General features: G+C 39.3%; 1 protein-coding gene across 1 annotated transcript in view; it reads left to right on the top strand.

Moving 5' to 3' along the window:
• Positions 1-16225, top strand: part of LAMC1 (laminin subunit gamma 1) — a 122786-nt gene extending 106561 nt beyond the window's left edge. The window contains exons 19-28 of the mRNA XM_082472533.1: positions 1436-1641; positions 2303-2382; positions 3918-4055; positions 4603-4747; positions 5765-5914; positions 6181-6295; positions 7733-7932; positions 9028-9186; positions 11425-11524; positions 13118-16225. Of these exons, the coding sequence (XP_082328659.1) occupies positions 1436-1641; positions 2303-2382; positions 3918-4055; positions 4603-4747; positions 5765-5914; positions 6181-6295; positions 7733-7932; positions 9028-9186; positions 11425-11524; positions 13118-13374 (1550 nt within the window). The 3' untranslated portion in view covers positions 13375-16225. The remainder of the gene's footprint in view (positions 1-1435; positions 1642-2302; positions 2383-3917; positions 4056-4602; positions 4748-5764; positions 5915-6180; positions 6296-7732; positions 7933-9027; positions 9187-11424; positions 11525-13117) is intronic.
• Positions 16226-16872: the final 647 nt, after the last annotated feature.

Genomic DNA, 16872 nt, shown 5'->3' with positions numbered 1-16872 from the left:
ATTCATGGAGCTCCTGGCTGACCTTTCCTACTTAGGTTCAAACTAGCCAAGAATAAAAATATCTTCAAAATGATTTACCCTTTCAGACTCTCCCTAAGTGTTCATTTGTAGTTAAACTTGTGTTTATTCTGCAGTTTGAAGGGAGATTATATGGTGCAATTAGGTCTTGCAATTGGACACTTGGAATTAGAGGGCTTTGAAGTGATCCACTTAGGTTATTTGTTCCCTTTTTGGGATACTATTGTTTCTCTAAAGAACTGGCCAGAGAGATCGGTATCTGTTTCCTTTTTGAAGTTCTAAAGGGAAGGGGCTTCTATAACTTCATTAGCCAATGAAGCCAATGCTTAACGCTTCCTAAATCTAAATGATTTTCTATGATTTCAGCTTGTTTTTATATTTTGTATTTTCTTAAAAATCTTTGGATTATCAAAGAATTGTTTTAAGTAAACATCCGAGCAGGGCCATTTTGTATAGTTAGATGAGATGTTTTGCAGGCCACCAGCTTTGCATGTGTATTGATTGGATGGCCCTGCTTGTAAGCTGCTATTTTTCCAAACCTGTATTCATCTTTGTTGATCTTAACTTTGGCTTCTCATCTCTTTTACATTCCTTGGAAAATTTAGATGCCAACACTAGCACCATGCAGAAATAAGAACTGGTCAATTTCGAATAGGATTGACTTAATGGTTCCTGTATATTATAATATAACTTCATGCCATGTGAGAATTGTAATAACGTCAGAATTGTCTTTGCATGGGCTTATATTTATTGATTGATTGATTAGGACACAGGTATGAGGTTTAAATTGAATGGGCATAATTAATAGAGAACAATTTGAAGAACTTTTCAAAAGCAGAAATCAATTTGAAAGAAATTACATGGATGTGCCAGGCGGTGGGAGGTGGCAGCAAGAGTCTATTTAGTTTAAAATACAAAATAATTTTAACGTGCCATATTTCAACATCAGTTTTGAACCGAGTTTTTTCCTAGTTTAGAAAAATGTCCAGCTCTCAGGGCTGGTAGTGCTTTTAACAACATTGTATTTTTATGATTCAGTCTTGCATGTGCTGGAATATCAAAATCTTTCCTTCATCAGACATTTTTCGAGTGTCTTCTCTTTGCCAATCATTGTGTAAGACTGGGGATACAGTGTTGAGTAAGAATGAGGGACTCATAGTCAAGTGGGAGAGACAGTGTGTTAATCTCCAGTTAACCCACTTGGAGACCGTAGATGAATGTAACATTGGCGCTACTGCTGGGCACAGTGAAGACTGACCAGCTCTGCCAATGGACTTAGGGAAACTTGTCAGAAAGATGCTATGTTTGGAAGAGTAAGGATAAGCAGCGCCTCAGATTTCACGTGAGATGATATGTGTTCCCCTCCACAACCCCGCTTCAGATAATTTATGGACTTTCTTCTGCACTGTGATTGCAGATGTAGACCAAAATTTGATGGATCGCCTCCAGAGAGTGAATAACACCTTATTCAGCCAAATTAGCCGTTTACAGAATATCCGGAATACCATTGAAGAGACCGGAAACTTGGCTGAACAAGCATGTGCCCGGGTAGAAAGCACAGAGCAGTTGATTGAAATCGCATCCAGAGAACTTGAGAAAGCAAAAGTTGCCATTGCCAATGTGGTGAGTGACTGGGAAGGTCTGAGGTGGGGCTGAGGGAGTCCCTTGGCTTTTACTGGTAGTGGAATGCTTCTTCAGCTAAATTGACTCCTTGTATCTTTTTATTTGTCTTCAGACATGGAGCAAGAAAGCCATATTGCTTATAGTTGCCATGAAATAGTTATCACAAACTGGATTAAAACCAAAAGACATATGGATCCTTTCTCTAGCTGTGTTCCTTCTGTGGCACTAGGCAATTTAATGTTCCTTTTTTTTTTTTTTTAATATTTATTTATTTATTTGGCTGTGCCAGGTCTTAGTTGCAGCACGCAGGATCTTCGCTGCCGCATGAGGGATCTTTTAGTTACAGCCGTGCGGGCTCTTAGTGGCAGCATGCAGGATCTAGTTCCCTAACCAGGGATCGAACCCAGGCCCCCTGCATTGGGAGCATGGAATCTTAACCACTGGGCCACCAGGGAAGTCCCTAAACTTCCTTTCTTCTCTGCTGAAAATAGAAATAATAATCTGCAACCAAGGATGCTGATGTTAACTGAAGATCTCTGAAATTAAGAAGAGACGTTCTTTCTCTAAATAACGCTAGTGAAAATTTAGTTTTGACACTTGCTTTATTAAATTTAAATAATTCATTCCTTTGAGATTAGTGCTTTGTTTATTTCCTCTCTAGTCAATCACTCAGCCAGAATCTACAGGGGACCCAAACAACATGACTCTTTTGGCGGATGAGGCACGAAAGCTTGCTGAACGGTAACCTCCAGCTCCCTCTTTAATGGTTAAGTTATGGCTTTCATCGCGGTACGCACACGTTGTTTCATCCTATCCCCACACACACTTCCCATGTAACCCACTTTTGCAAAGTTTGCTCTCGTTTCTGAAATGCTATTAGCTACATGTACTCTTTGCTTCCCTTTACTTTGAAATTAGAATATTTACTTTGAATATTAGAATATGATGGTTTGGAGGGAAATTATATTTGCACATCTAAGGAAAACCGTAACATTTTTTAGATTTTTAATTTTGAAACCTTAAAGTTAATAGATAATTAAGCTCAGTAGAATTTAGTTATTTTTTTAAATTTTTAAATTTTCAACAAAAATGTTTAATTTTCAAGTTTCAATAGAAAACATTTACTAACCCATAGTACATGTGAAAATCAGAAACAGACCATTTCATTCCTGATTAAATGTTAGGTAATTTCTTAAGAAGACTTTAAATGTAGAAGGCATCAAGTGAAAACATTTTTTTAAAAATAAAATTGCTAAAATGTAGGCTCCGTGAGGGCAGGTGTTTTTGTGTGCTTTATTCACTGCTGAAGTCCCAATGCTTAAAACAATGTCTGGCATACAGTAAGTACTCAATAAATGTTTATCAAATGCATTGCAGAACAGCTAGTAGACCTCATAGGTACAGGGTGCTTAAATAAGCCTGATGTTAGAATTTTAGCCTCAATGTCTGAGCAGTTACATTGGCTTCCTGCTTTACCATATGTGCTCTTTCTGTTCTTTGTAAATATGTGTGAACTGTTGTAATTTAGCTCATAGAACATTCATGGTTTCAGAGCTGAATTTTCTGATTAAAAGAAGACAGCTGAAAACATTATAGAAAACTCCCGAGAAAAGTAGGTCTTGGAAATTAATTGTGGTGTACTTCATGCATGAATTTTGAAGGAAAGTTTATCATATCAAAAAGAATGGCCATGTATTGCAGTGTGACAATGTAATATGAAATTTTAGAGTTGAAAAAACCTTAACAGTTACCCAGCTAAAATGCGTTATTTGTCTGGAGTCCCTGTTGACATGTTCCTTGTTGAGTTGCTCTTCCTGGCCTGTAACTAGGTTGCCTGTGAGAAATCTGAATAGTCAAAGTTGTTTCAGGACTATGCAGTAACAGAACCAGAGTAGCAATTAAAGATGAGGTCTGGGATTTGTATTTATGACTAGAGAAATGCGTTCTTGCTGGTATACACAGTTTCATATATAAATACCCTTAAATAGTTATATTTAAAAGTAATTTTTAAGAAATATAAGCATTTGCCCCTATACATTTTATATCATTAATATCCTTGGGAAATATCATTTTCTCAGATTACAGAATGCTATTTATAAACTCAGTCCCGCTGAAATGATAACAAAATTCCAAATTTATAAGATTTTTTCAATATTTGTGGAACTCTGCCCACATTAGTTTACGTATGTTAATAAGGTAAGCATTACCTAAATTCTATTTCTTTCCCTATGAGACGGTTGTGTTTCATGGCTTGTTTTTCCTCTTATGTTATACAGCCATAAACAAGAAGCTGATGACATTGTACGAGTGGCAAAGGCAGCCAATGATACATCAACTGAGGCATATAATCTGCTTTTGAGGACACTGGCAGGAGAAAATCAAACAGCAGTTGAGATTGAAGAGCTTAATAGAAAGTGAGTGTAATTTAAAGGTGGTTTATAGCCCTTCAGTTGTTCTTGTAAGTAACGCCAGTTCAAGGAAAAATTAAATGCCGGCGAATTCAGACCATGTATTCATGCAGTAAGATTTCTTTTGTTAATCATGCTTTTGAAATGATGCAGTAATTAGAGCAGGGGATGTAGAGCCACAGAGATTTTATTTGATCCAGTTACTGTATCAGCAGAGAATGGTAACAACTAGCCAAAATAATACTTAAAATTCTGCATAAAGGTGAAGAGAAAAAATATCATAGAGTAAGCAGAGAAAATATATTTGAGCTACAGATATTTAAAAGGTGTCTGAAATAAGAAAGCATATGGTAAACCGTATGCTATAAATAGAAGTGATGAGTTGAAATCTAAATTTAAGCTATGTTGGTATTAAATAATAGCATTTTAATATAACATTTCTTTGAGGTTTTGGAAATACTGTCACGGTGATTTAAACTGGAATGAATCTGGTGAACATTAAGATGCTAAAAGCAACTAGGGTTTTCATCAAATCACATCTGTCGTTCCTTAGGTATGAACAAGCGAAGAACATCTCACAGGATCTAGAGAAGCAAGCCGCCCAAGTCCATGAGGAGGCCAAGAAGGCTGGAGAGAAAGCTGTGGAGATCTATGCCAGTGTCGCCCAGCTGGCTCCTGTGGACTCAGAAGCCATGGAGGTATGGCGCTGACAGCCTGCATGCACAGGCTTTGGTTGTCACTGCCGTCCCCCATTCACAGCTCCTACCCTCGTCCCACCAAACACACAGCCACATACCCCCTCAGTCTGGGTAAGAGCTCTTCTGACTGCCCTGCCGCTGTCAGCAGTACCTACCTCCTCTGTCCTCCCAACAGCTCACTGGTCAAGTTGAGTTCTAGTTTAGATACATTAATAGAACTTATTGAGGTAAAAAAAAAAAATCCTGTGGTTATAAACATTAAATAGCAAAGACTCCTTTAGTGGTAGGAATAATCACTCTTAAATCTTGTATGTAAATCCAAATTATAATGTACTTGGATTAATTAAAACAGACTACACCTAGGTCGTTACCCTGGTTTTGAACAAGAGAGAAATAAAAGAATGGTTTAAATGAAAGAACTGTATCAGGATGCTTTGGGGCAGGTAAAATATTTAGGGATTGGTAGTATTTTATTTCATCTGTACTCTAATCGTGAATCCTCATACCAAGTGCTATATAAATGGTGTATTTTTTACATTAAACTTGCAATTTATTAAGTTTCACTTCTTACATCTGAGGTGTTGACTTCGTTTTTACCATAAAGTTTTAGGTCTCCTCAGACGTGTACATACTGTATGATTCCATATATATGGAATTTGACAATAGGCAAAACTAATCTATGATGATAAAAACCAGACCAGTGGCAGCTGCATTGTTGGAAAGATGGGTGTGGAAATTGACTGGAAAGAGATACAAGGGAATTTCCTGGGTGGAAATATTCTGTATCTTGATTGGGGTGTTGGTTACACAGGTGAATATATTTGTCAAAACTCATCAAACTAAGTGCTGTGCATTTCACTGTGTGTAAGTATACCTCAATTTTTTAAAAAGGTCCATAAAATCTTCACCTGTGCTGTTCTTTTAAAAATATCCACTAAGTATAAAATTACTAAGCCTACCTTTTCATCAGTTTAGTTGTTTTGCCTAAAATATAATGATCTTACTTGCTTTTCATAGAATGAGGCAAATAAAATAAAGAAGGAAGCTGAGGATCTGGATCGTCTGATTGACCAGAAGTTAAAAGATTATGAGGACCTCAGACAGGACATGAGAGGGAAGGAATTTGAAGTAAAGAACCTTCTGGAAAAAGGAAAGACTGAACAGCAGGTTGGTTTGCTTTGCAAGTTGCTTCGTTTCTTGAGGGAAAAATTGAAACTGCCTGACTGTAAGCTGTGTCCGTGATGTTACCACAATTGCAGAAGCAACAAAACACACGAAAAAGTATTCAGAGGAGGGCCTTATGCTGATGCCCAGGCCTAACCTGCTGTATACTGGCCAGTGTCAGGGTGGTGGCTTGTAGGTGCCTGGTCTGTTAGGAGAGAGAAGGGCTTTACCTTGGAGAGTTTGTCCTCTTATCTGCCACGTGTTTGCAGACTGCCGACCAACTCCTAGCCCGAGCTGATGCCGCCAAGGCTCTTGCGGAAGAAGCTGCTAAGAAGGGACGAAATACCTTACAAGAAGCCAATGACATTCTCAGCAACCTGAAAGGTATGAGAGGGTCAGATAACAGGGTAAATTTGTACGTGTCCTTCATTAGGGTGATTCTCTCTCTTTTGTAAAAAAATTTTTACTCTGAGACTTTCTGAACACATACAGCACGAGAGATAATAGTATAAGAAATCGCATATACCTTTCAGATTCAGCAGTTAAGATTTTTACTGCACTTAACTTCATCCCCCAACACCTACCCTACAGTTTCTTAAAAAATTTTTGTATCAGTTAATGCATATAATTAAAGCCAACAATTACTGTTTTACGCATCAGCTGATAGTGCTTTATTTTTTATTTTTTAATTAATTAGTTTATTTATTTATTTATTTTTGGCCGCATTGGGTCTTCGTTGCTGTTTGCGGGCTTTCTCTAGTTGCGGCGAGAGGGGGCTACTCTTTGTTGCGGTGTGCGGGCTTCTCATTGCGGTGGCTTCTCTTGCTGCGGAGCACGGGCTCTAGGCGCACGGGTTTCAGTAGTTGTGGCACATGGGCTCAGTAGTTGTGGCTCACGGGCTCTAGAGCACAACCTCAGTAGTTGTGGCGCATGTTCTTAGTTGCTCCGCAGCCTGTGGGATCTTCCCGGACCAGGGATCAAACCCGTGTCCCCTACATTGGCAGGTGGATTCTTAACCACTGTGCCACCAGGGAAGTCCCTACCCTACCTTTTTTATGGTAAAGTATTTCAAAGAAAAATCCCAGCGCTCATGTCATTTTACCCCAGCATTCCTTGGTATGGAAGCCAAAAGAAAAGATATTTCCTGTAACCAAGATATGCCTATTTAGCTGACTTGTATTGGTAAATGGAGATTATTTTTAATTTTCTCTGCCAGTTGCATCTCAGTCTTTATGTTTTCTTTCCTCACCCAAGATAAAAAAGAACTGTGCTCAATTCACTGTGTAGCCTTGGACTCACCTCTGATAAACATAAGCTCTATATATACAGAAGCTTTATAGGATAATGGTTGAATGTATGGGCTTTGTGTCAGTGGGTTTGGTTTAGAATCCCTGATCCACCTCTTACTGTGAATCCTTGAAAAAAATTACCTCTTTAATCCTCAATTTTCTCATGTATAAAAATGATACAATGCCTGTGTCACAAGCACATAAAGCTCTTAACTCAGTACCTAACACTTAGTAAACACTGAATAAACTGCAGCTTTCGATATTGGTTGAGGTGGAGGTGATGGCATGCTCAGCTCTGCATGAAAATAAATGTTTCAAGTGAAAATCTGCCTTCCAGAAACAGGTGTTCATTCACATGCATCTTCCATGTAGATCTGTGTGCTTTGTTCTAACATTTCAGTCCATGCTGTTTTTCATTCTTTTCCCCTGACTTTCATTGTTCATAAAACAAAATCCAGTGGCAGCTCCCTGAAAGGTTCCCTTTTGGCTTGTAGAGAGTTCAGTTTAATTGCATTCCTTGAACCTGTTTTAGATTTTGATAGGCGAGTAAATGATAACAAGACGGCTGCAGAGGAGGCACTAAGGAGAATCCCTGCCATCAACCAGACTATAATGGAAGCCAATGAAAAGACCAGGGAAGCACAGCTGGCTCTGGGCAATGCTGCCGCAGATGCCACCGAGGCCAAGAACAAGGCCCACGAGGCGGAGAGGATCGCCAGCGCTGTCCAAAAGGTGTGCTCGCCCCTCTTGTCCGAAACAAAGCCTTTGCTCATCTGTTCTCTAGTCATTTTCCGATTTCTTTCCAGACCCCGAAAAGCTCTTGCAAATTTTTTCCTCAACTCCAGTAAAGTTATATTAAACCATCCTTGTTGTTCATTTTTTTTTTTACTAGGCATTAGAACAGGTAACCACATTGATTGAAGAGGGAGAGTCATTCAAAGGGTCCTTTACTCTCAAATTTCTGCTGTGTCTCAGTGGAAGGGTCTGAGTTGTTGAGGAGGGGGGTTGGCTTCAGGGACCCATCAAGCTCCTGCCCACAAAAAATCAGATTCTTTCTAAGTAAACACAGTTCCTTGACATGAACAATTGATATGTTTTCCATCTTACTTACAGTGCCAAGCCAGTACAGTTTTTAAGACCCCCTTTCAAGCATATTGCCATATCTAAGACCCACCTATTTAGAATTTTTGAAGTTACCAGTGCTAGGATTCTTTCTACTCATCTTAAAAGAATAATTTCTCTAGGCTGGCTTTCTCCTACTTAAAGATAAATCTGTTTTATTTAAAGGAGAAATTGGAGCTGATTCTAAACTTATGTGTTTGAAGATCACACACATTTTTAAGTTTCTTGGATTAATTATATTTTATAAAATATATTTCAGAATTATGGACTTTTTGTACATTATGATGAACTGCCAAGTATCAATAGAATAAGGCTAGCTTTGAATAGAAAATTATCCAAGCGAAAGAGTCTAATCAGTACAATGTGGTGGAAAGTATACACCATTTAAATGTTGCAGCTATGTGACCCCAACTAAAAATGGCAACGATAGAACAGGAATTTTTATTAACAGGATTAAACAAGAGGATACAAATCAAAGTGCTTTATAAAATATAAAATGTTGTTATGTTAGGTGGTAATGTTATATTTTTCATTAAATGTGTAGCCTAAATAAATGATAACGTAATTCAGCCTAGAGTACAAATTATTGCCCTGTTCTTTCTGGATCAGATTTTTGAACCATTTTACAGATTATAAAAGGAGTGGCAGCATACTTTAGAAAAAGGAAAACTTTTTTTCATTAGGAATTGTTTACTTTGTGCCTAGAATGCTACCAGCACCAAGGCAGAAGCTGAGAGGACTTTTGCAGAAGTTACAGATCTGGATAACGAGGTGAATAATATGTTGAAACAGCTACAGGAAGCAGAAAAGGAGCTGAAGAAAAAACAAGACGATGCTGACCAGGATATGATGATGGCAGGGATGGTAAGTGATTCTGGCATATTTGCTAATGGGCAGAAAGTGAAGGGTGTTGAATAATAAAGATCCCTAACTTGTTGAGAAGAGTCTTTTTCATATTGACTTCTGTTTTTAATTGTGTTTTCTGGTCAAGAATTGGGTAAGTAACTTACATAGAAGACAAAGAATTTGGATCTTCTGCCAGATTGTTGCACAATAGCTCCTTCCCAAAGCTACTCTCAGTTAAAAGCAAAACACTGTTTTACACATTTGAGGTTTTAGGACATTTAAAAGTATGTCTTTATATTTTTGAATGGGTAATTCACAGGTGGTATAAAATCAAAAAAGAACAAAAGGCATGCAATGAAAAGTTAATTTCCGTCCTCCTCTTATTCTCCCAGCAACTTGCTGCCTAAAGGCAAAGACCGGTTTCTTGTGTAAAAGGACATTTTTGAAGATGACAAAACATACCAAACTTACATCCAATTTGATTTTTCACTTTTTGTGATGATGTGTATACATAGCCCTGTTTGTAACAAAATTCACTTGTGAATGCATGGCCCAACAAAGGACTACGTTCTGTTTTGTGCTGTATTTTGCTTTTGAAAGACTTTGATGGAGTCACAATGGAAATATTCCTTTACGGTTCAATCTGATTATAACCACAGTAATGATAGACATGAACTTGTTTAATTGTGGACTTTCAGTGCAAGGAAGGGACCCTTCTTCCACTCCTGCTAAAAATCACACCCTTCACTGTAGATCATTTTCACCTTGGGATGGAAAGAAGAACTACTAAGCCTGTTAATCTAGGTAAAGAAGTCCCTAGGGAAGTGATAACAGGAAGCATCCCTGTGCAAATACCTTATTTTATTATGCATTTTTTTGTTGTTTTGAATTGTCCTCATTTTCTATAGCAAGGTATGGCTCAAGTGGAAATTCCCATATAGTAAAAATGTGTATATTTCATATGTGCTGAGGGTCTCTGGATTTTATGTTTTAATACAGTTGTAGAAACATTAGATTTAGAGCCTGTTGAAGGAAAGGAAAAGATATATATTCTCTATAAGCTTCAAAAAAGGGTATGAATTCAATTAAAAGGGTGGAAAGAAGATCCATCTTTTGTTCCTTTTGGTAAGTAACTTCTAAGGAGCACAAGGCCCCCTCACATATACTATCCCGTTTATATTTACATATCAATCCCGAAAGGCCAGCATTGCATCAGTATTGTTGCAGTCTTGTAACCTGTTTTTTAAGGGAAAGAAGAGTGAAGGCTCACAGTTGTTGCTGGAAGAGGAGGCTGCAGACAGCAGGTTAAATGTAATAGTATGGCCGTAGCAGAGTCCTTTACAGCTCTGCCAGAACACTCGCAGACAGCCTGGGAAGGTGCAGTGAGAATGGCTGCAGTTTGAACAGAGGTTAATCGTTTATTTGTGAAGGTTTTTTTCCGTTGCCTTCTTTTTCTTTTTAAAATGTTCACATTGTTTCTATCCAAAAAATTTGTATTCTCTTGACCCGAAAAAGCTAGGAAAAACAGTTCTGTGGTAGGCAGCTCAAAGCTACTCGTGTATATCCTAACCAGATTTATTTGTGAGAGCATCTGTTTTCTGCTACTTAGACACTTCCTCTTCCATTGCCATTTCCTGTGACTCATGCACAAGTGTATTTGTTCAGGTTTCATGGAATTTTCCCAAATATATTTACCTTTGGTTGATTTTTTAAATGTAAATTGTGTTGCCCCAATTTGTATGTGTGTATTTGTGTGACTGCATGGGGAGAGGGAGTTTTAGAAGAATGTCACTTAGCTGTGAAAAATTTCTGAGAATAGGACATTTCTGACAATCAAGTCTCTAAGATCATCCCAGAGGACATGTTTTGGTTCTAAAATGGTAGTTTTTATACTCATCCTTCAAAAGTAACTTGTTTCTGCTTGATGGGTTTTATTATGAATACACCTCCATGTGTTCTTGAGTGAGAAAGTGAGAAAAGGAGGTAACAGCGATCTTTGAAATACAAATACAGTCATTGTAGGCATACTGACTGCTTCTGCATGACTGTTAAGTGAATTAAAAATAGCAACATCCTCAACATGAAGATAGGACCAAAAAAGAACATCTCTACAGTAACAGATAATAGTTTCATGAGTTAGAAGAAGGGAAACCATCTGAAAATTAGATTTGTTGACTCACTGGGGAAAAGATACTTCAAGAAAATAAAAATGTATCATCAAGACTACTGTATCATTTATCCTTTTTCCCTGTACAGGCTTCACAGGCTGCTCAGGAAGCTGAGATCAATGCCAGGAAGGCCAAAAGCTCTGTCACCAGCCTCCTCAACCTTATTAATGACCTCCTGGAGCAGCTGGGTGAGTAACCATAGAGTCATTTTAGGCAGCCTTTGAATTCTTTGTACTGTTCTTGGGATCTGAGATAGTTGACTCAAAAGTAGATACTACAGTGCAAAGACCGTATGAACTGAATCGTGACTTTTAAGTTGTATTAATTCAACGTGTACTTACTAGGTCCTTCCATGGAATCTGACCTCAGTATTGGAATCTGACCATGGTCTGAGGACTTAATAAAATTTCAAAGATATGCTGCCAGCTAGGGTGGCTCATTTATGGTCACGGTTTATGATAGAATCGAACAATGATTATTCTTAGTTCATCCTGCTGGCAGAATGTTTTTAAAGGATTTAAAGTGAAGGATTTCAATGACAGAATAAAAGAACACTTTAAAGGATAATCGATTAAAGGCTAATCGGATGAGGTGACAGTTTTTATGCCAAAAGAGAGAAGGCTTTCTTTTTGAAGGAAATATAAGCATATTGAAATGTTCCTTTAATCCAATTTGATATAGGGAGCAGGCCTCATTATAGGGCAGATGTACTTTTGTCACCAGCCTCTATTATAAAGTTGTAATACCCTAGCCAGTACAGCTTTGTAAGCAGAGCACTCTGTTTTAATGTGATAGCCTTTAAAGTTTGGTTTTGGGTCAGTGTTTTGTTTTGTGGGGGTTTTTTCTGGGAGGTGTGTGTGATATTTTTATCTGTCTCAATTTTCAAGGATAATAAATTATGTGCCAGCAGATGGATTTTAAAACGAAAGTAAGCTGGAAGAGGTGGGTTTTGTGGCAGAAAAGGTTGTATTTTAAAGTTAGTCAGACTTGGGTTGGAATCTTTGCTTTGTTGCCTGTAAGCTGTGCAAATTTGGGCAAATTACTTAACAGCTGAGAATCATTGATGTCAAATGATCTGGTGAGAATTTAATCAAGTACAATATGCATAAAGTGCTGGTCGTTGTGCAGCTGGCTATCTGCTTTCGTTTAATATAGAAGTAGTTCCTTTCAAAAGGACCTCTTTTTCTTGCTAATTTTAAAGCGAAGCTTTGCTGAAATTATTTCAGCATTTCAACCCTGGCCGTTTTCCATAGGAGGGCTCTGACGATAGTGTCTGACTCTTGAGAGCAGGACATGACTCCCAAAACAACCCAGTTTCCCTGGAATCGATGAGCTGAGGGCTTAGGGTTCTAGCGTAAAGATTTTTATGTTCATTAGAGGGCACTAAAAAGACACAAGGATTACATATATAAACGTGAAAAAGGTATTACCCGTTACCAGACGACCTTCAAAACCACAAGTGAGGCTCAAGGTCTAGGACGTGGTTGTTATATATTTAGAAAACATTTCACAAAAAACCATCTTCTCAGGAAAAAAAAAAAAATCCAGCCCCAATATTCATTATAAGCTCTGACCCATCCCTGCTGGATTAGGTCAGTGATTGAACTTGGTTTGCATTGTTAATGCCCTTGTATGACAGGCCTCAAGTTCTCAGGCCACTTTTTCATAGGGACAGCTGCTTTGCTTCCTTTATAAAAACGCTGGTGGGGGTACTTGTGGAGTGATGTTACAATTCTCACTGAATGTGTCCGTCCTCTTCTGTGTCTCTTCTGACTCAACAGGGCAGCTGGACACAGTGGACCTGAACAAGCTAAATGAGATTGAAGGTACCCTGAACAAAGCCAAAGATGAAATGAAAGTCAGTGATCTAGACAGGAAAGTGTCTAACCTGGAGAACGAAGCCAGGAGGCAGGAGGCTGCCATCATGGACTACAACAGAGACATTGAGGAGATCCTGAAGGACATCCGCAACCTGGAAGACATCAGGAAGACCTTACCCTCCGGCTGCTTCAACACCCCGTCCATTGAGAAGCCCTAGCGTCTTCCCTTAGGGAGCCACTGTGAGGCCACAGAGTGCCTTAACACAAAGGTTACATTCTTCAGACCCCCACTCTCTGCTGCCCTCCACCACTGTCCTTTTGAGCCAGGAGAAGTCACAAAGTTTAAAGAGAAGCAAATTAAACATCGTGAATCAGGAACAAAGGGTTTTATCTAATAAAGTCTCTCTTCCACTTAACGGTGGTCCCTCAGACCCACCTTCCCCTTCTGAGTCGCATAAGGACGTGGCATCCTGCGCTGCTGTACAGTGGCTTAAACCCTTCGTGGGAACCGTTGTGTGCCAGGGCTGAGCAAGTAGCCCTGCCTTTCTCGCTGATACCAACAGAACATCCTCAGTCTCAGTACTCTTGTTTCTATGAAGGAAAAGTTTGGCTACTGACAGTAGCATTGTGATGGCCAGTATATCCAGTCTATAGGCAAAGAAAATGCATCCACATCTCCTGCCCCTCCTCCTTTTAAACAAAAGCAAGTACACATCCTGTGCCAAAGGTATCGGTCATTTAGAATGTCGAGAGCCGTCATCTGTTGTTTTAGCTATTTTGAGTTTAGGACACTGAGCCATCCCACGGGTAAGGATGCAATGATTTATGACAGTCTCCAGGAGAATGTGAGACTGCAGAAGTAGGCTGAACATTTTCTCAGATGTTAATAATTGACTAGGAAGATAAACTTTTTTCAGATCTTTGGGCAGCTGATAATTTAAATCTGGATGGGCGGCTTGCACTCACCAATAGACGTCTTCTATTCCTATAGATGGAATTTATGCAGAAGAAATAGGGATATGATAACCACTAAAGTTTTTTTCAAAATCAAACTAATTCTTAGAGCTTTTTTAGAGTATTAGTCTTGGAACTAGTGTTGTTACCTGGCAGAGAACGGGTGGTCCTTAACGATCTTGACAAACAAAACAAAAGAAAAGCCTCCTTGTCCTAGTCTTTTCTAGCAAAGGGATAGAACTTAGATGCAACTTGTATTGTCAGGATCCCACATATCCATTTTTCTTCCACTGGGGAGAGATGAAACATTTGACCCTTAGCCTCAGTTTTCTCCTGATGTTCCCCATCTTGTAGAACCCCTCAAAACACATTGTTTGCCAAATCCTGGTGACAAATACTTGCACTCAGTATTTCACACAGCTGCCAACACCATCTCGTTCCTGCACTTTGTGATTTAAACCCACCTCTAAACCTTCCCTCTAAGCGTAGAGGGAAGACCCTTACATGGAGTTTCCTAGTGAGCTTCTCAACTTCCGATCCTCAGCTCTGTGGTTCTTCTAAGGTCACAGCGTGACGATACTCTGCCACAAACCCCTTCCTCCTACCAACCTGCCTTCGAGATTCATATATAGCCTTTAACACTATGCAACTTTGTACTTTGCGTAGCGGGGGAAAGAAACTATTATCTGACACACTGGTGCTATTAATTATTTCAAATTTATATTTTTGTGTGAATGTGTTTTTGTTTATCATGATTATAGAGTAAGGAGTTTATGTAAATATACTTGGTCCTGTTTCTAGAATGGCACTGTCCGTTCACCTCTTCACTTCATTTTTCCTCTTCACCGGCACAATGTGTCTGTATACCTCCTCCCCTTCCATCTGCGGTTCTTTGGATTGGATCCGTTCCCTGTTGCTTTGCTCTTCGCCTTGTGTTTGCAGCATGTCCGTTCTCTGACATTCACATCCACCTGCTTTCCTCCACTCACAGCCACGATAAAGAGGTACCTCGAACCCTCTTCCGTTGCAGTCCTGGCGGTCCTCAGCCACAGCACCATGTTGTTCTTAACGCCTGCCCCGGAGCAGGAACGCCAGCTTGACAGGGAAGGATGGAATTAGGAAAGTTTGCTGAAGGGCATCTTTACCATCAGTGAGAGCCTAGCCAGGAATGAGTGAGAAATGCCCTCTGGCCGTTGTTTGAGCTGGACGGGGTCATTTTTATAAGGGGTGCATAATTACTTGAGTGAGAAATGCCCTCTGGCCGTTGTTTGAGCTGGACGGGGTCATTTTTATAAGGGGTGCATAATTACTTGAGTGCTCGTATCAGGGATACGAGGGATGATCAGGGATCATGCTGCAGATAGATAGAGTGGGAGAGGCGGTCTACCTTAGTTCTTCCCCTTTCCATCTCCTTGCATCCCAGAGTTGACTTAACTGGTGTTTTGACCTGGCATCCTCCTAAGCTTCCACTCCATTCCTCTTCTCAGGCCTCTTCTCCTGTCGCAGGAGGCCTGGCTCTTTCTTGCCAAGTGTTCACATCAGTGTTTCCTAGCTAGTTCCTCTTTTTAAGTGGCCACATCCTATGAGACATTTTGGTCAAGGTTTCAGGGAAAGGACTGAAGATAGACTGCTAAGGTAGTTTACCCTCTAGCCTATGGGTCAGGTTCACTCCAGTAAGTCTTAGGCCACAGTGAAATTTTGGGAATTTGTTGTTGTTTCTTTTCTCCTTTTCCATCTGTGTGGCATATTTTTAAACAGAATTTTATTTTTAAAATAAAAGTTCTTTATAAGACAATACCTTAATTACACACCTGCAATATCGCCATTATTTTATTGTATAGTTCCAGTTATCTGTATTTTATGTAATAAAATTTGACAGGATGGCTGCTGCAGAATGCTGGGTGTCACAGGGAGCATACACAGCTGTTCCCTGGAATTTTCCCTCTTAATTCCAACCGTGGCCCTTTTCCGTGTGCCTTCACTTTAGCTGTTTGCCTTAATCTCTACGGTCTTGCTCTCCAGGGTAGTAAATAAAATGCAACACTTGGCATTTTTTATGTTAAAAAAAAAACAGTATTTTATTTATAATAAAATCTGAATATTTGTAACCCTTTATACTTGGTGTGGCCTGAGTGTGGTACTGGGGATGTAAGATGTTTTAAAAGGTATGATGAAGGGGAAGCGTCTCGTAATGTATTCTTTGGGTTGTTTATTTGCCTGAGAACAATCCAGTATGTGTACGTGCATGTGTGTGAGTATATAAATTTATTTATGTATATATTTATTTTTTTAACCCTTCTCAGTTTGGAATACTTTGGTTGTGGTCCAGAGGTTGGCAGATTCTTCCTGTTGAGCTCTAGATAGTAAATGTTTTACGTTTTGCAGGCCATACAGTCTCTGTTAGAACTGCTCTGCTGTTGTAGCAGGAAAGCAGCTGTGGACAGTCTGTAAACAAACGAACAGGGCTGTGGTCCAGTACAACTATTTACAGGAACAGGCCCGGGCTTGCGGGCTGGAGTTTGCCGGACCCCCTGGTGTAGTCTCCATATTTGATTAGTGACTACGGAGGACTATTTTCAAATTATTTGGGCTTTCTAAATTAGCAGGTGTATGTAAAGAGTTGTCTTTCCGCCTTTTAAATACACACATCTTCGGCTAAACTAAAGGTACTTTCTTTATATGATGAGAAACATTCTCAAACATAATGGAAGAAGAAGTAAGTAATGTGCTGGACCAGCAGGCCATCTGGAGGGCTGACCCAA

Source organism: Balaenoptera physalus (assembly GCF_965194825.1).
Source record: "Balaenoptera physalus genome assembly, chromosome: 1".
Taxonomy (NCBI): Eukaryota; Metazoa; Chordata; class Mammalia; order Artiodactyla; family Balaenopteridae; genus Balaenoptera; species Balaenoptera physalus.
The sequence above is the reverse complement of the archived record's forward strand: the minus strand, read 5'-3'. Positions and strand labels throughout refer to the sequence as shown.